The 21,134-nt window shown below is 34.3% G+C and overlaps 1 protein-coding gene across 1 annotated transcript; it reads left to right on the top strand.

The window, feature by feature from the left end:
- Positions 1-2,971: 2,971 nt before the first annotated feature.
- p (WD40 repeat domain-containing protein pink) lies at positions 2,972-16,900 on the top strand. Its single transcript, XM_089644493.1, has 5 exons — positions 2,972-3,109; positions 9,049-9,159; positions 11,287-11,541; positions 13,095-15,407; positions 15,815-16,900. The coding sequence occupies exons 1-5, from the start codon at positions 3,020-3,022 to the stop codon at positions 16,247-16,249; spliced, it is 3,204 nt and encodes a 1,067-aa protein (XP_089500619.1). The 5' UTR covers positions 2,972-3,019; the 3' UTR covers positions 16,250-16,900.
- The last annotated feature ends 4,234 nt before the right edge of the window (positions 16,901-21,134 follow it).

Genomic DNA, 21,134 nt, shown 5'->3' with positions numbered 1-21,134 from the left:
GGGAGCATATTTGAATGGTTTAAGAGTTATCTGTTGGGAAGGTACTTAGCGGTAAAGGTTGATTCATTCACTTCTTACAAATTTGCGGCATCAAGTGGAGTACCGCAGGGATCTCATCTGGGCCCAATATTATTTTGTTTGTTCATCAATGACATAGTAAATATTTTTAGCAAAGTCAAAGTCCTGTTATTTGCCGATGATTTGAAGATCTACAGAATAATTAAAGATGATAATGATCGCGCTATTTTGCAGTCGAATCTGAATAAACTATTTGCTTGGTGTTCAGAAAATGATTTGCAACTAAATATTAGTAAATGCCAGATTATTAGTTTTTACAACAAAGGTAAAAATCCTCTTCATTTTTCTTATTTCATTAATGGCGCTAATCTTCTTCGAGTTTCACAGATTCTAGATCTCGGTATCTTATTCCACGAAAGTCTACAGTTTAACTTACACATCGATGAAACTACTAGCGATGCAATGAGAATGCTCGGTTTTATTTTGAGAATGGGGGCAAAGTTTAAAAATGTGTTAACTTTAAAACATTTATATTGCTCATTAGTACGAAGTTAAATAGAATATAATTCAACAGTATGGTCACCGTTCTACAAAGTCCATTCTCAAGCCTTAGAAAAGGTACAAAATAAATTTCTTCGGTACATCAATTTTAAAATGAATATTCCCATCGAATTTATAAATTATAATAACATACGTACCGAAACCAGACTTCTCAAACTATCGGATAGAAGAGTTCTAACTGATATATTATTTTTATTCAAAATTATCAAATCTCTCATTGACAGCCCTGAATTATTGGAATTAATTTATATGAATGTACCTGCCAGACAAACTCGAAGCATAGACACTTTTAAATGTAACAATAACCTCAATACTAACTACTCTTTGTACTCACCAATTCCAAGAATTCATCACCTTGCAAACAAATATTGTAAACTTATCGACATATTTGGTGTTAATAACTTTGAGAGTTTCAAAAGGCAACTAATTTTAGACCTTTTTGCTAATTATTAACTTGTAATATTTATTAGCTTTAAAAAAAGATCTTGTTTTCATACTTTGATTTACTAAACCATATTATTTTCTAAATACCTTATGAGTAAATTATATTTAGCTATTTTATCCATACATGTACATGTTACACTTAAATACATATACTGTCAACTTACTATGTAAAAGCCCGATAGGGCGTTAATAAATAATAAATAAAAAAAAAGTGGGTGTGTCAAGCCTACGCAAGACAGAAGTGAAACTTCTAGTTTCAGCTGATGCTTGGCGTGGCGCAGTTCGCTGGTGTCTGAGAGAGAGGAAAGAAGAGAAGAGAGAGAACGTTCGTGAGCGGCTCCCCCACCTCAACAAGGTTTCACTTCAAAAATGCCACAGCCGAGAATCGAACCTCGCTTAACTGATTGAAAGCCAACCACGCTGAGCACCAACTGTAAGCAAAGCCGCATAAATTGATTATATTATGTAGGTTCTGAAAATATGAGAGCTTGTTATGTTTTATAATGTTACCTACATCACACCCAAAATATAATATATTTTTAAAAATAATGTACAATGTACAGAAATAGAATCCCACACAAGATCGCGTAGTGCGCTCTAGCGAACGGATATTTTATCAGAGGGAGATAGTTTTAATTTTTTTTTCTGTAAATTATTACATATTATCAAAATAAATAAATTAATTAAATAAATGTAATACAATTATCATAATATACGGATTAGATAATAATTTTAATCCAACACAATAACGCAAAGCGCGCTCTAGCGGAGTAATGTTTTATCACAGTGAGATAAGTGTTTTTATTATTTTGCAATATTATTTTCTTTTAAAAAATGTTCTGACCTACTAAAAAATAAGATATTGAATGAAAAAGGCGTTAAAAACAAAAAAATAATGTGCGATGGCCGAGAATCGAACTCGGATCAACTGCTTGGAAGGCAACTATGCTGACCATTACACCACCAACGCCAGTTGTCGGGATGAGCTAAGAAGCATTTATATGTTACTTCAAAACTTTGACTAGATCAAATGAACTTTAATCGGTGGTGGGGGTACCCGCATTTTCGTTTCGGTCATGAGTCGGTTTTACTCCGGTCCTCGAAATTGCATGACGCGCGTAAAGAAGTTTCACTTCAATAAATAAAAAAATAAAGTCAAAGTCGTATTTATGAAAGTCAAATCAAATATCTTGTAAAGATTAAATTGTTTTTTTTTCATTATACCTATATATTATGTAATACCAATACTTTTAAAAATAAAAATGTACACAATATTAGTAATACTGTTGGGTAACTTCTTAAGTTATTTTTTATAAAAGATCCATTACAACGCGATTGTGATTTTTACTGGGGTGTGGGGGGGCATCCAATAAATTTTCCACTGGCCCCCGATGGTATAGTTTCGCCACTGTTTGAAAGGGTGAGAATGGAAACAAAGAATAAATTATGGGATGTGCAAGGTGCTTTTATGAGTGGAAGTAGGTGTAGGGACAAGATATTCTCATTGCGTATGCTCACTGAGAAGTTTCTTACAAAAAAGCAGAAATTGAAAGAGATAGGCTTGATTGTGTATTGAAAGCGAATGAATTTGTGTATTTGAAAAGTATTTATGAGAGATGGGAAGGCTGATAAAGATATTGAAAGAAATGTACATTTTGTTACTCTATTAATGAACGACTAAACGCAATTGGCGCTAAAAAAATTGTGTAAAATTATTTGGAGATCCGCAAAGAATGCAAGGTGGAAATAAACGTAATGATTAAAAAATTTAAAAAGGCAGGCTCAGATGGTTTGGGCATGGAGTGTAAGGGGAATATATGACGCAAATATGAATGGCATTTTTGCTTCTAGGCGCTTGTTAGAAAACATGGGTAAACTTAATTATTTCCAATCTGATTCTGGCAACACAACTAACTGTCATGGAACGGCTGTCGCGGCTGTCAATAGCGAGTAAATAGTTGGTGAACTAGTAAGGCTCCTAAAATAGATTTATACCATGGACGGACAGATTCCGTATCTTCTATCAGAGTCGCCTGATGTCACATCTATAACCAGCTATCCCCTGCAATGCACACAGCGCATAAAGGTACTTTTCACTATTATGATTCATACAGAATATTGACCTCGTTCCTCCCGTCCCCGTCTAGCCCGAACCTATGCCGTACTATCTTCCCTTTTGTCAATGCGAAATAGGAAAAGAGTGTGTTTTATAAATTAACATTAAGATGATTATTTTTTCTTGTTTATGCTTAATTGATGCAACTTTGTAGGGGCTTTCACACTGTCTACCCAGCACTGTAGCTAATTTATGATCTTTCACATGATAATATTGTATTGGTAGACATATTTGGTAATAAAGAGACTTGACTATTACGCAGAACTTCTGATTGAACTTGGAATCATTTATCTCAGCAAAGAAAGAACAATTTTGTTATATCTTTGTTGTGCAGTTTTTATCATTAGTGAGCATTTTTGTTTTCTTGTCCGTTGCATTTTCGTTCCACCAAAGTAGAATTCATTGGTATTTTTTTACAGTTTGTTAAAATCTGAATCTAAACTCTAAAGGCGATGTTGTATAACATTTGGAATCGGCCGCTTTACGTAGTTATCAATAAGGTTTAAATTCCTGCTTAAAATTTGAATGTAATTATCTTATAAAATTTTAACACCAGCCGCCTGTTTTGATAAATGCAAGAAAAAAAACATCACCAAAAGGGGTGTTTTATTTTATTTTGCAAAGTTCAGGCACAAATATTTAAATGTTGTACAATCATTTTCTAAAAAACACATTACACAATAAAACCATAACCGAAATGGGGTTCATAAGTGAGATATTGTGATCTTTAAGACAGTGTTTATAGGCCTGATACTTTTTTCTTGGCTTGGAAAAAGACTTTTCAAACCAAAAACACATTTGAATTACTTTGTACATTACTGATGACATAAGCCCTGAGGCAAATTATTTTCCTCAGGGCCTCCTGTGTGAGGTTAATGTAAAAAAGAGTATAAGTCTGTAATTGAACGCTCAAATTATTTGTGGATTTCAAGAGGATCAGTTGTCATACAGTATGAATACGACATGTAATCTTCATTTAATATAAAATAATCACAAATTTTAATTTCCAAACGATTATATTAGTACTTTGTTTTCATTACTGATTTCTTTATTTGTCTTCAATATTAGTTTCTTGGTACTATATTATGGGTATCTGACCAATATCAATACATGCTCTGAAGTAATTTAAGTAATAACAAGGTGTTGTGTAAATATTGAAGGTTGAATAAATACACATTTGTACACAAGCAAACGATTTCTCCGAATGAAGTAATCAAACCTCTATATCACATGTATCAGACAGGGTGAGTCACACAAGTACTATACATGTAGGCTAGAGGTCCCGATCTATAGATAGATCGATAGAGGCAAGATGTCGCTCCCTTTCACCACGTGTGAAGGGAGAACACTCGTATAGAAGTGACTTGGATACCGTTGCCGCTGTAGAACTGGTCCAATGTGCTCGTAAGACTCTTTCCGTTTGACGTAGCTGGGTCTGGTCCAGAGAGATGTAGAAACTGTCTTTGTATATAGACATCTAGAAGTAGATGTGGTCCAGGGTGAAGTGAAAGAAGGCGTGTAGAGGCGAATGTTAGAGCGAGGCAGACCAGAGAGGTTCTTGTTGAAGCGGAGGTTGCTTGTTATTTGACTGTTTTGTTCTGTTTCGACCTGTATTTGTAGGAAGTTGGCAGTGGTTCAGTGTTACCGCTGCCATTGTCTCGTGCATGATTCCTCATTTTTCTTTAAAAAAATATAGTCTTACAATTTTAAAACATTCATTTTTGAATTAGGAACCGAGTCCAGAGAGCTGGTTCCCGCTAGGCCGTCTGAGAATCGGGGCCCGTGGTCTCACATTACTAGTCATAACCACATCACCCCTGCTACCATAGTCCTACGGTCAGCACGTCTGATTCCCATTGTTTGTTTCTTTTTCAAAATACTATTAGACTTTGTTATAAAGAATGAATCTCAATCATATATAACTTTATTTTTATATTATCACATTATTAAACAGTTATCACTCTCGTTAAGTAAATATTACATACAATTATCGTTGAATGGTTTATCAATATTATTTATGTGTATACATAATATTCAATTTGTGACAAAGACATAATCAAATTTATTTAAATAGTGGATTGAAATTTATCACATTGAATAATTATTAATTGAAATCATTTTTCAGAACTACTTAATTCTTAATATAGCAATCTTAATTTAAAATAAAAACATACTCATAATACAACAATGTTGGAGCAATTAATTTGAAACATTTATTGACACCCGGCAGAATTATTACCCTTCTAATAAGTTTTACAACACAAAACTACCTACTTCCACATTGTATGTCGGCAACCTTTGATATTTTCTGATGCCATTCCGTATTTAACATGCCTAATAAAATGGTGACCAATTTGTATTCCATCAAAGCGGGTGGTCAATTGCTGTTTTATCTCTAAATAGGTCCAATAAAACTCCATTAGCAACACATAAAACAGCAAAACATAACTATAGGAAGAATTTTTTTATTTATTTCACCAATGCACAAAACACAATAGATACATGAGTGAGGTTAGATATTCACTTCTCAAACAACACACTTAAAACAGTCTTATTTGTAAAAGAATATTTTCAATACACAAGCTTCGTTCCCAGTAATTCCCAGGTTTTGGATGCACCCTACCTATCGTCAGGACAAAGCAGTGACTGTTCATGGCCTACCTTATTTGGAGTTCGATTGGAGATTAAAAAAGGAAAAAAAAATGTCAGATGTATGAAAAAAATCTATGTTGGTTTTTTCCATGTTTATTTATTGAATATCAACGGTATAAATATACCATATATCATAATCCATGTCACAGAATAACAATTAATTGTGGCATTTGATCATAAAATGACGACAGAAAGTATAAAATTAATATTAGAATGAGATACAAGTACATACAAAATATTATCAACAAGTATGAGTAGACTTACATTGTATTAGTAATGATTTAGAAGATATGATAGTAAAGCCCCTTTGTACCTAGCTTCTATGCAGTTAAACAGATCCGCTACATCTGCGTACCTATTACTAACTTCATGTAATCTAGGTACAAGCGAGTGTTTGAAATGCTCAGTCTTGGAATTGTTACAATTAAACAGGGTTTTAGAACGAGTAGCTCTTATGGGTACATGAAATTCAATGAGGTTAATTAGATTAAGGCTGTCTACATTACCATTTACAATTTTGAACATAAATATTAAGTCTGATATAATTCTTCGATCTGAGAGTTTTAATAAATCTAATTTTTTCATTATGTAATTATAGTTTATACTTATGGGAATACTGAGTTTAAAATTAATGTGTCTTAGAAATTTGTGTTGAATTTTTTCTATTAATCTGAATGTATTTTATAATGGGGGGACCAGATCGAGGAGTTATATTCGACTTGACTTTGAACTGAAGATGTATACAAAATTTTCAAGGTGAAATATTTCTGAAGCTTCTGGAGTTTCCAAGAATGAACCCAAGCATTTTCATTCCCTTATTGTCAATTGCGTTTATGTGAGATAATGTTAAATTTAGAGTAAAAAATTATGCCCAGGTCATTAATTTCTTCGACAGAGGTAAGGGTTGAGTTATCAAGTTCATATGAATATATAATTGGTTGACTTATTTTGTAAAATCTTATTGAATGACACTTATTTATATTTAGTTAAAGTTTATTAAGAGTGCCATATATATATATATATATATATTTTTTATAGTGTTATATATGTATTTCCCTAGATCTAAAGGAATTTAATCACATTACTGCACCTGCAGCAACAATATGCAATTAGGTGATTCATTAAAATATCTGCAGCTAAAGAATAAATTAAATTTTAAATACGAAAATCATAATTTCCGCAAGATTTATCCCCTACAAAAGGTAAAATTTAGTAAACATCTCAAAGCAAAAAATAAACTTCAATTTTTTTTTATTAAAAGACTAGCGGACCCCGTAGTGATTCGCTAATGTCTTTCTCAGGCGTCTACGACTTATTCCATCATTCACTACTCTATACCACAATGTTGATGTCCAAAAACTACATTTCATCGACTCTTATTCGAATCAGTATCTCATTCCGGAGCAGAGATATTGTGTTAAGTATTCATCGGGTGTCCCCGACTTCTTCAAAGAAACCATTCAAACCACTCTCTAAACACTACCTGGCACTAATAAGAACAAACCAACAAAAATAAATTTTCAGCGGTATTGGTGAAGAACTTTGGGAGATTTAAGATTTTGAACAAACGAACATTTATAGATAGAACATATATAGATAGAACATATATAGATAGAACATATATAGATAGAACATATATAGATAGAACATATATAGATAGAACATATATAGTGTCACGTAACGAATCGGACACGTTCAAAACTCCCGCGAATTCAAATTAGTCAGCGGTGAGTTGTTACCATTGTCGCTGTGCGCGCGCGCCTGCCTTGTGCACGGCCAAGTTGGTAAAACTGCTCTACGCTCGACACGCCGGCCATTCAAATCACCAACGGCCCACACTCACAATCTAGCCTTGGCCCTGTCAACATGTCTGTTTTGCTATCAACCAGGACGCCATGATTGCGCGCCTAAATTAACGGCCGCTTTGTACAAGTATTTTCGAAGCCTGTACCTAATTGCTGTGCCTACTCACCATGGAGAAATGTACGCGTAATAGCGCGTACAGTACGGAAGATAACCCTCCTTTTGTGGTTCAACATGTACGCGAAACCCACTACAAATTCATGTAAGCGGATTAACTATCTTTACCTTTTATGTGCCTTTTGTGACTTGAATTATGCCTACACACACGCTTGCCAGCCCGAACCTAAATTATCAAGAGAGATTGTTCCTAACGAAACGCTAGGAATATTTAGGATGTAAATGACCCATCTCATTTGTGTATCTGTTTGTAATTGTGCTTTGTGAATATACTATCATACCCCATTAATGCGTTTCCTTTGACGAATTCGAAGTGGTTTGTTTGGCAATCAGTTCCCCGTGTAAAAGCCGTAGCTGACCTGACGCCTGATGATCATGATCTCAACCTCTACCACCTGAGCTAACGCCGATATGTACTAAGGCACCCTTTTTGCAATGGACCTCTCACAGGGAAATTGCGCCCTTTACAATAGATAGAACATATATAGATAGATACGCTTATATAGTATCAACTTTTTTTACTTTGGAATTTTCATTAATAGAAAAGTAACAAAATACTTTTCCAACTTAGCTCTACAAACTGCTCACTACAGTGCACCTCAAGGTAATTACAATTTCAGTGCAAATTTAGCCAGCAGAACTTAAAGGTTTAGTACAAAAAAGTGACATCTTCAGAAATAACAACTCAAAACCCAACCATCATAGAAAAAACCTGTTGTTTCTTGCAAAATACTATTCCGTACAAATTTGGCGTTAACAAAAAATCTCAATGGGTTCTGCACACAAAGGCAGATAGCAGATTCTCAAGGTTTGCAGGATTACCGGTCTAGCACCACTAGTATGTTTTGTATGAACCTAAAAAATACGACAGAAGGTTTCATAACGCAGTTATGAAATTTAAAAAAAAGTTTAAATATGATTTAAGATTTTCACGGCCAAAAGTATTTTTGTTATTTGTTTTTGGGATGTTATGCCGTGTTGCGCTAACTCCTTCTTTAGCCGACGTTTCGGACAACGTTACAGTGTCCATCATCTGACCTGATGATGGACACTGTAACGCTGTCCAAAACATTGGCTAAAGAAGGAGTTAGCGCAACATGTTTAAAGTTTGGTCAAATTATAATACAATTTCTATTATTTCATTACATTTTGTTATGGGAGTTCACTACACAAACTCACAGAAAACTGCCACTGCCCCAAAGTAACTGGTTTTTACGAGTCTCACTGTTTGTTATTTTAATATTTAGTTTGTTAATTGAATATGTATATCTTTTCAGTATACATGCTTCGATGTATCAAAAGCACTATTGGTATTTGGGGCAACGAGCGGAGGACTCTATGTGTTTAACAGAGAACCGTGCTCCTTTGTACAGCTGATTCCCAATAAAGTAAGTGTAATTTATGATTTTAGTTCCCATTGTCTTAAAAGAAGGTACCCAATTAGTATGCAACAGTAAATTAGTTTTTTCTGTCAATAATCTTGGATTAATTTTGAATCATTGAAAACAGCCACTCCGTATCAACTAATGTGACAATATTTAAACATAGGCACATATGCTAGTAAACAACCTGCTGATATGTTACAGCTTGATCTATTTAAATCTGTGGCGATTTCTTCAGCACTCAAGAAAACTTTGGTGCAATGAATTATCTTTTTTTTTTGGCAGTTGAATTGATCATTTGCGACTTCTCGTTGACAGCGAATGATGTGAATTTTGGTTGAAGCGCATTGATATCATTTCACTGTACAATTGACAATCGTTTATTCTCAATCTATGCTGTAATCGGTACTGTTTTTGCAGATGTCCACAAAGCAACTAGGGCAAAAATACTGTCACTTTAATTAAGTTCCGTCAATTGCACTTCAATTGAAACTGTCAGTCAGGGTGTTTGATGACAAAATATGGCCCAAATGTGCATGCATTTATGCAATGTCCATTCCCTACTTATAACTGATATACTGTCTGCTTAGGATTCATAGTTAGACACAGGGTTCCCTCAATTAGCCACTCCCTACTGTCAGATACAGTCTTATTCAGCCTAATTCCAGCTGCAGCCTACTGTTTGAAGGTTGCCCTGTTGAAAGCCAACCTTTGATAGAAGCAGGCACCAGAAAAGAAGACCAGAAGCACGGTCAAATCAATAACTTTACATTACCGGATCAATAGGCTTAACTGATGACGGTTTTGTATCGTTTTTCTGAGCATGGTTGCTCTCATTAAATGTGTTGATAGCCAAACCTATATTCAGTCGCCTGAAATACCAATACAAATTGAAAATATCTCCCGAGTAAAAATAAATGCCGCCAACAGGAATTGAACCCGTGCCTTCTGATGTCCGGTCAGGTGCTCTAAAACCACTGCGCTATGTCGGCTTATTTCCAACCCGCCAAATGATTCAATATGTACTAGTACCTCAATCAACAATTACTGCTTATTATATTTTTTCACCTGTAAAAAACCAACTTTATTTTTGTAGGAAAGGCTTTGTTAGTGCTAAATTTCTCACTAGATGGCGTCGAGACATATAATATCTTCATTTATTCGTGAAATATTTTTGACTTGTCAAATATTATTATTTTTTAATAATAAACTAATGTTTATAAGACAAAGTTTTATGCATAGCATAAAGGATAACAAATAATTAAAAGCAATAATTAGTCGCCTGAAATATAGTAAAACCTTGTCTTATAAACATTAGTTTATCATTAAAAAATAAAATAAATAAGAAATCGCCTTACGATAGCAACACTGGTGGGTATTGTCTATGTATCCACATTCATAAACTTCAAATGGCCACTTCATAATACAAATAAATTGACAGTGTCAAATTGAAGTATTCACTTTAACTCTTGGTGTGCCAGTGTAAATTTTCGCTGTCCGAAATTTATGTTCATAATAACTTCTTGTATTTTGCAAAATTATGTTTTTGTAAATTGTGCCGTCTTACCAGATAATGTATTTATATATTTATAAAAATAGTGCATAATCTACCATAAGTAGTTTCCCCATTTTAGCTCAGAGAAATGATTTTTTTTGATTGTGGCGCTGGTCCTTTTGACACTGTGTGTAGTCAATGAGGTCTTCCATAACTCGTGATATTCTGAACAACTTTCTGAATCCTGTTTCTCCAATCTCGAATGGATTCTATTGATCGTGTAAATGACATCTTTCAATTCTACGAGCTTCGTTAGTCTGCCTCCATTCCTTGATAAGCCAGTAATTTTGCATAACGAACGACATTATTAAAAAGTTGTGTATATTGACAATTAACCGAAATTCAGTGACAGCTGCGCTGAATAAGACATCTTTTGTCTACCGGAATCATATATTGATCGCGCTCGCAGATACCACCTAACACCAATAACCATAAATGACAGATTTAGTCAATATTGTGTTGGTGTAGGTTTTTATCGATAGACCTTGCTAGATTCCCTGCTTTTCTTAAAGACGTTAGAGCTAAAATTTCAAATTAATAAAAGTATTAAACATCTTAACTAACATCTTTGTTTCCAGGAGGGCGCCATAACCAACTTAAAAATCTCCCCCGACGACAAGCAGGTAGCATTTGCTACGGCTAAGGGGAGCGTATGTGTGTGCGACTGTGGGGATGCTGGCAGCGGTGCGTACGTGCGGTCTCCGCTGCTTCAGACCTCACGCGAGCACCACGGCAACGAGGTCACCGCCATGACCTGGAACAAGACTGGCTCTGAGCTCTACATCGGAGATGATACGGGAGCCATATCAGTGCTGCATCTGTCTAAGTATATTGTAAGCATTGTTTTTTTTTTACATGACAAAATAGAACAGTGACTAAACAGCATCGAGCATTGAAGAAAAGTTCAGAAAAAAAACGTACCTGACCTGATCCAAACTAACCTGACCTAACCTATTATTTTATCATTTTCTGTTTGCTGCTGTGCCGTTTTATCGGCTTACTAATTTTTTTTATTAAATGCTTGCAATTATTATTATGTAAAATTTTTTTTTTTTTTTAAGAAAATTTCTTTTGAAAGCTTATGACTTTGTGATGTCATTATTTATTAGAATAATACACAAATAACTTTGTTTACATCACTTTAATATATGTAACCTCTACATGTTTCATGAACAATGTTCACATCATCAGGAGCAAGTATATACTAAAGTCAAAAATTAACAATATTGTAATTCCCAATTCTGAAAAACTCCGCCCACTTTTACCCCTCCCCACTTATTCCACTGTTCAATTGTTATCTATATTTAATTTTTGACTTTAGTATATACTTGCTCTTGATGATGTGAACATTGTTCATGAAACATGTAGGGGTTATATATATTAAAGTGATGTAAACAAAGTTATTTGTGTATTATTTTGATATTATTATATCTTAATCAGAATACTGTGCCATTTTTGGTCACTAAAAGATAAACCGATTTATTCTTAGTTCTAGTGAAACTGATCAAATATTTCTTATTTTGAGTGTTGGGAGTCAGAGAGGCCCTAGAGCTAGTCTAGGGCCTGAAGTGCCGGTACATGGACTATATCAACTCCCCTGTGAATTAATGAAGCATGCATTCGTTGACCACATATTTGGTGGTCTGCTCCGTACCGCATTCACACATCACTGAATCTTTTTCTGTCAAAAATAGGACTTTATGTCCCGGATAATTTCACGAGAGGCCGCCAACACAGGCTTTTAATTCTTCCCAGGTCCAGAACTAACTTACCAATGGTGATGCCCCTGGGAAGACTCACTAGGTTAATTAACTCCCTTCCAGCCAACTTGGATATTTTCCATATGTCCTACAACGACTTTAAGCGCGAAATATTGTATTTGTTTTAACTGTATACTTATGTATAATTTTTTTTCCATATTTTGTTTACCGCTTTTGCATATGTTTTAACTGTATACTTATGTATAAAATTTTCTTCAATAATTTGTTTACCGCTTTTGCAATGTATTGGTTTTTGTACTGTTTTTGCAAATAAATAAAATATAAGTGATCAATATAAATATAAGTGATCTAGTGGGCAAAACGGCTTGCATTTTGTGTCATATTTTCTTTTAGTATTTGATCTTTGGTAAAGCATAATATGTATATGTAGATTTTTAAAAATAATATGTAGATACTAGATATTGTAAAAAGCATAATTTTTTGTATTATTTCATTTTATTCTATCTAATATAATTTAGTATACCTTCATATATTTTGGGACTTTTTTTAACCATTTCACTCAACCAATAACGTGATGTACGTAATAATGTAGTTGCACATAGCAAAATAATTAATATCCAAAATAGAAAAAAAAATTTATTTATCTATATTTTTTCTTTTTCCAGACAAAAAATGTGTTCCAAACATCAGCATTTTCTCTAATGCACCTTGACTCTCGCATTGTCCAGTTTGATCTGAAGGAAAACATGCTCCTCGTTTCCACACTGACTCGGTGCTTCATCTGTGATACCCTCAAGGAACAATACAGACAGATCGGACAGAAACTCAGAGATGGGGAGTTTGGAGGTTGCTTCTTCTATTCGTCTAAAGATGACATCCCTCCCATGGAGATTCCAGACACTCCGCAGAGGAAAGAAAAGGCTTTCGATGCAATAGAAGACGGAGAAGAAATAGGAAACTGCGACAGACTTAATCATATTAAAGTATTTGCTGCAAGACCCGGATCTAGGTTCTGGGAGGTCCAAATCGACGGAACCGTCTCTTGTACTCATCAGTTCAAACAACTTCTAGAGACTCCACCAACTAAAGTTGTCACACTCGAGGATTTCGAACTGCAAAATTTCGATTTTGAAAATAAGGCGGATGAAGTAACGTATTCTGCACAATCGCTTAATTTCGCCAAAGTCTTTATGCTGATCAATAAGTTTATATTCACCTATAAAAGAGATGGGATTTATATATTCGATCCAAAGCATCCGTCAGTCGTATTATGGAGTGATAAATATTCCGATATCGTCGATTGTAAGATTGTGGACAGTTTAATTTATCTCTGGTTGGGAAATGGGAATATGGTGGCACTTTCCTTTAGCACAGTGGAAAATTTCCTGCTCAAATGCTTTGTTAATCAAAAGTATAAAGTTTGCGCGCAAGTCTGTGCTTATTACCTCTCCTCCATCATGAACACAATCACTCAGTATAAAAAGATCTACTTGATTTCTGGACTGGGAGAAAAATTGCAGGATTGTGCCGAGCATGATCTATTTGATAAAATTAGCCCAGTTTTAGAAGAAATCAGTAAAATTAAAAGGAGCAGCGGACAGAAACTGAAGTCTGGTATCTTCGTTGTTGATAATAGTTATTTAGCCAAAGCAGTTTCCCTAGAAGATCACGATTTGTTTGATGACAACAATACTGATTCACAAAGCAAAACGAGTTCAGAAGATACAGATTCAATGCTCTTTCAAATATCCCCTGATGCTATTCAGGCTATAAAGGGTTTTAGTAATACGGTTTCTGATAAGTTTAACTCTGGAACTAGAAGTCTCAAGAAAACGTGGGATCATTTAGAAGACAAAATGAAGAAAATCGGTTTAGAAAATACAATTAGCGACCCGTTAGATGTTAGAACAGGTATGTACGAAGAACCCGACGTAACATTAGAAAATAACAAAAACATCTTTCAAGATTCAGATGATATCATTGTGATGAAGAACTCCCAAGATAAAAACCAACTTAAATCTGTTGCAAGAGAATCGCCGCCTAAAGTACAAAAAATAACCAAAAGTATTTTCCACCACATAAAACTGAGTGATATTAACAAACTGGACAATAGTGACACGATATACTCGCTGCTATCAAACATAACCTGTGATATTAAATATATTTATGCCATCATCAAGGAAGTGGAGGAGTACATGATCGCATCGGGAGACTCTCCCGAGAAATCTGCCTACCACTGTGGGAAGGTGCTCCTGCAGTACGTCAGTAAGACTCCCAACCTTGATGAAACTATCAACTCTGTGATTGAGAATGAAGATATATGCTCATATTTCCTACAAGGTTTTATAAATATTAACTCCAGCTTGGAACATTCTACGAGTTGCGAATGCGGCTACCCTGTTCCCAACTCTTATTCTAGTCAAATGCCGCTTTTCTCCAAACTGATTGATGTCTTCATCGAGAAGCGCTGGAGTTCCTCTCACTCGGAGCAATGCTACGATATCTGTAAACAAGTGCCTTACATGTGGAGAAAGATACTGCTTCTGCGTAAGAACGAGGACTTGATAAATATATTACTTTTGATTCTACAAATGTTAGACGAGGACTTGCTTTATTCATACTTGCCTCAGTTTACCGTTCTAACTTGGGAGAGAGCCATTATGTTGCTCAGCACACTCAGAAACAGTGAATGCCTCAACTGCGGAAGAAAATTCAAACAAACTAATAAGAAAATGATTGAAAATAACATGTTAGGTTGGGATGCTATTGGTTCCTTGATAATCAAGTCTGTCGGATGTAAGAATGCACCGAAAATACTCAAGTCTTGCGCTAATCGCATACCCGTTGGAGAGCTGACAGTAAAATTCTATCACACCTGCATCTTTGTGAAGCTCTTTGAGAAGTTTGACAGCACTGTTGCCACTAACCTGGTGGATGCTATTTACGAAGCCTACAATTTTGAAGATGCAGTAACAGAGGTAATTATTGCTTTTTTGTACACTACACCTACATAAATTATATCAAGATAAACAATTTGCAATTAAACTTCCTTTGTTAGAAACGATAAATGACGTTGACTATTATTTAGGTTTTATCCCTGATGATAATTCTTGCAAAGGAATTGCAATGTGGTACTTTTCCATAATGATCGTTTTTACAGCCCATTCTCTTGCTCAATGATGATTCACCATCTTCTGTTTTTTCTTCTTCCGTCCCAGGTTCACTCCTTCCTTTCTTTAGAAAGAACATCTACAAAGACCCTGAGTGAAACTTCCGGGCCTCCTGTGTGGAGTTAATGCAAAAAATATTTTTAAATGGGTAACTGATTTGAAATCTCAATCAACAGTGTGTATTGTTTTAGCACAGTATTGCTTTTCTCTTTCAGCTGACAAAGCACCTTGAGAACTGCCTTCACCACGGTCTCCTGCATACAGCTTTGCCCATGGTGGTTGCCTCCAAATCTCACCACTGGGGTCTGAAGGTAACCCAGGATATCCCGGTGGACTCAGATATTGAATCCAGCTGCGAAATCAAGCTCATATACCAACCGGACTTGCTACGAAACCTCAGGAATGGACCCAGCACGTCATCAAGAAATCAACCAAAGTACGAAATCGGCATGAATCTGGATCAGACGCTGGACTTCCTCGGTGATATTTGTCCGAATAAGAACTGCCATCATTGCTGTCTGCCATTAGAATCCAGAGTTCTAGTTGCGGATGGAGGTTTGTGGGTTTTCTCATGTGGTCACACCTTCCACGGTGTGTGTTTAACAATACTCAAAATTAAGCTTTGTCCACTTTGTTACAAAGGCAGATAAATCTACTAGCTTTTTGTTTACGTTCAACCTTGTTTCATTTAGTTTTAAATACATCATTTTTCTTGCTAAAAGATTATATTATATGAAAAAAGTAATTCTTCTTCTTTCGTATGGTGGGGGGTCAGAGGGGGACATCTAGATCTGCGAGCCATTTTAGGGCCTCAGGCGTCGCCATGTGAACCTCATCAATCCCGCCGGGTAATGAATGGAGCGGGCATTCGTTGACCACATGGGTAAAAAAAGTAATATGTACATGCATAAAAAGTTTACTTTTGCATAAATTTTCGTATAAGTTTTTGGAAGAGTAAAAGTGGATTCCCAATCTATTGTTCCTCAAACTATCGTTTCACCTACGAAAACTGTGCTTCTCAACCTACTGGCACTTCATATTTTATATTGTTTTAAGTTGTTCGCTGCCACACATGTCCACAAGTTTTGTTGTTAACCGCTTGAATGCCAGCGTATCCCTAGAGGATATCTGACATTTGTACCCAGGAGCTAGGCATCACAGTAATTAACCACTCAAGTGATATTTGGCATATTATGGCGAATTTGCAAAAAAGTTTTGAGTGATCACTTGTCATACTGTGCCAAATTTATAGAACCTAAAAATATTGGATAAACGGCGAAATCTAGGTAGATTTATTTACTTTAAACCACGGTAAACGGTTCATAATCAAATAAATAAATAAATATGTTTCCATATTAATATAAAGTAAATGTATATAAATATATATTCAACCAATTGCTCGAGTGGTTAAGTGACGTGTTTTCCTTCATATTGCTTATGTGTACTACAACCACTAGACATCGGAATAGTATAATTTTATCGAGAATATTACCGTAGACAGATTTTTCCAAAAATTTATACCCTTAACCAACTTCGCAGTAAATTATTTTCCTATAATGTTGAAGATAGGTGTCCTTTGGGCTATATCCATATAATATATTATATATATGCAATTTGTTTTGGTTGCAAATACAAATTGCATGGCAACAAGAGACACAATTTTTTTTTTTGAGTTTTTTTATTTTTTATTCCTTGGTTTATCCCCAAATTAATCCCCAAAAAACGATGGATAGAGAATCCACTTTTTTGTTGAATGTGAAAAATTGTGCAATATTCTGATCTCTGTGGCAGGTACATATTCTAAACACAAATTATTAATTGAAACCTAAGGAAATTAGACTGGTTAAATAATATTCCTGCTGCTTGCTCTCTTGGATGGAATCTAAGACAAAATTGCCGCATTATACTTGCTTATTTTTAGGTTATCTTCTATTGAATACATTAATATGTAAAACTCTTAGCCATCTAAATTGATAGACCAGTCCATCAGGGAAAGGGGAACAAACCAAAATTGGGGAGGAATTTGACCGTCTCCCTTTCTGTGATTTGTCAATAAATGAATCTGACGGTATACAGGCAACACACATTGTAATATCACCATTTGGTTGTGGAAAATAAAATCTGCAAACGAATTACTCGTCCATTTTACAACTGCGCGCTAATTTCTAGCTACGTAAAAACTTAACTACAAACCCCAAATCAGGTAAAAAAAAGTTCGGGCATGTTTACAAAATCGAATATCTTATAACATTATTAGTCACTTATGTTATTATTAACATGTTATAATTTATTTACCTCACTCAGTTTTACTTTGCTGTACAACTCAATTTGTACAAGGTTTGGTTAAAAATGAACATTCGATCCTGAACAGAAAAGTCCAACAATGAACTGGACTGCATAGCCTTTATCGAATTTTTTCTTTTCTGGGACTGGTTATTTCAATGTGCTCTTCGGTGGTGAATGTACAACTGGTAATTCATTCAAAGCATTCTCAAACCCTCCTGTTGCCAAAAATACGGTCACATGGTTTACCTACTGCCCACCGAAATGATACTCAGATTTTATGTTAGGGCAAGTCTTATCAATTTGGATGTCTATGGTAAAGCTCTTTGACAAGCTGTACAAACACTTAGCAACTGTTACGATCAAAGTATTATACTATAATTATTATCTGCACATTATCATTTTATCTAAGTTTTATTCTGCACAAACATATTTTCTTATTTTAAGTAATGCAGCCTATTTATACCACCGAATACGTACAATGCTAAAGAGGCTATTCGTAATTAGTTGCTAAACATTGTTTATATGTACTTATTTAAGGGCCACAAAAAGAGCAATGTCGTATGCCTACCTAATATTACAAATGAATGTGCATTTTATTATGTAACTTTAAGACAAGAAGATCGAATTAATATAATGTTTAATCTAACCTAACTTTAGAATTAAGGTTAGAATGTCACATTTGATCAAATATTTACTTATCAAACTATTATGTTATTGAGCTTGCAATATATATCCATCTATTTAATGTAATAAATATCTATTTATATACAACTACAGAAATATGTATTATGTAGTTACATACTTTTATGTTAACCACTTGCACTGGAATGAAACAAATCTACGTACAAGTTTGTTTGAAATTAATGTGTTTTTTTGAAAACTGTTTGATAAATTTTAACTTATTTTCTATTTCAATTAATTCTATGTTTTGCTAGTCCAGAATTGATTTAGTTCGTTGAATTGAGAAGTACAAATATTTCTCAATAGATTTACACAATACAAAATTCCTAATAAATAAAACATTTGATAATAGCCCCCTGAGGTGATTTTGCACAAAAACGTCGCTTTACAAACCATCCAAATATTATTATAATTTGTAATTGTTATTGATTTGTTACCTGTTAATTTAATTTCGTGCAAGAGGTTAACATTTTAAGTGATTCATGTCATTTGCATGGCCGTAGTTAGAATTTGGCTAAAATAATAGTACTCAATTTAATTCCTGAATATGTACGTCAATTTAATCTAAGCCCACTTTTGTATTTTATATCTATGAGATTGTAACAATAAATTGCATGTAAAGAAGTTAAACCAGTATGAACATGTCCATGAATCCTTTCTTTGTGCAACAAAGACAGCTGATTCGCATGTACTCATTTTAGAGATGACCACAGCCATAATACACTGATTCGGCTACAGACCTATATTTTTACATCTTAGCTTTTCATACAAAAGTATTATACAATAATTATTCCATAACCACAATATTTCGTATTATATTTCTCAATGAGTTCACAAATGCACAATAGGCTGGAGCGCGATATTGTATGCGACTTTTTTTTTTAATTAACTTATTGTAAATGTAGTTAAATAAATGTACCCAATCAAATTATGTTATCACTTGGCAACCAAAACTATCTTTGCTATTTTTTTGTATGAAATTTCTCTTCAAAAACTCTGTTTAACATTATTCATAGCGATTTATTTAGCGAAAGGATTGGTTTGTAATGACTTATATATATGTTTTTTAATACCTCAGAGTTTGTGTGGCTTCTATGTGTGTATTTGAAGAGCACAAAAATGTCTAGTGTTTGCAGAAATGCTCAATAGATGGTATTGCTGTGTCCCTTTGGACAAATAAATTCAAATAACGATTGTTGTCAATGTAATTTTGAATTCAAAAACCTGCTGCTCATTGCGAATTTGTTTCCGAAGGGTCTAGTTCTAGATTTGAATTACTTTCAAAAACATAATAATTGTGTAAGGTGCCTATTTTTGTCTGATAGATTGATCTGCTGACTACGTGCAGAGATGTGCTTTATTTCAAATAAATCCATTTCAAATGGAAATGCAAAATGCAAAATGGGTATTTTCCATTTTGCATTTTGCTTTTTAAATGCTTTTTTCAATGCATTTTCCATTTTAAATGCTTTTTTGCAACATTCTTCCTACTATCTCCACTCATCTTTTTTTCATAAGACCCAAATATCAGTCGGTCCTCAACCTCGCTATGAGAGATAATTTACATTTGTCAAGTTGCTCCCTGATAGGAGCCCTGGCAATTGAGTGATACCATTACAAAAAATACTGATTCAAATACTGAACATGGGGCCATGATGCTGTAATATTAAATGTTAGATAGCAGTTTCTATGTTTTTACGTTGGCAACATTAGTCCCGCGCAAATTTTTTGTGGTTTCATAATCTGTAGTCGTGGTGTGGATTTACCATCATGTAATATGTTTGTTCTACATTGATGTCCATTATTAAATGACAAAATTGTTTAAAAATTCTATAATTATTTTAATTGTTTGACCTGAGAAACCATTTTGCATTTTGAAAATAGGTATTTTGCATTTTGCATTTGAAATGCTTTTCTAAAAACCATTTTGCATTTTGCATTTTCAAATGGAAAAGTTCTGACCCATTTCCATTTTGCATTTCAAATGGTTTTGGGTACCCATTTTGCACATCTCTGACTACGTGTAATTACCATAGAATACTATTGCAGAAAGACATTGCTTTTTAAGTAAGTAAATCGTTCCACTCTCAGGTTAGAAAGCCCGCTTCTGTTGGAGCTATTTACATGCTCCAACAATACGCGTGATTACACTATCCTTAAGTTTCTTTTAACATAAAAACAAAGTGGGATCTAACTTTTGATAAAAACTCCATGCTAATGCACCTTTATAAAGCATTCCTACATATTGACTGATCTCTGAGCATCTCCTATTTGCAAAAATATTATCTTTGCAACGGGCATAACAGGTAATGAAATGGTTTCAATGGCGCATAAACTAATATATTTTTTTTAGATAGATTTAAAATTGTTTTATCAAATGATAAAATACTTTAACAATGACTACAAAATTAACAAAAGAACAAACAGCTAGAGTCAATTTGTTTGTTATATGGTCTCATAGAAATCGTTGTCTCTCCCTCACTGTCATAGTAAGAAATATGAATTAAATGGTGATTGAAAGAGAAAACACTACGCTTTATATTCAAATCTCGAAGTTAACTACTGATG

The sequence above is a fragment of the Hesperophylax consimilis genome, chromosome 21, assembly GCF_061612785.1.
Source record: "Hesperophylax consimilis isolate HC1 chromosome 21, BYU_Hcon_1.0, whole genome shotgun sequence".
NCBI lineage: Eukaryota > Metazoa > Arthropoda > Insecta > Trichoptera > Limnephilidae > Hesperophylax > Hesperophylax consimilis.
This window is presented reverse-complemented; position numbering and strand designations above follow the sequence as displayed.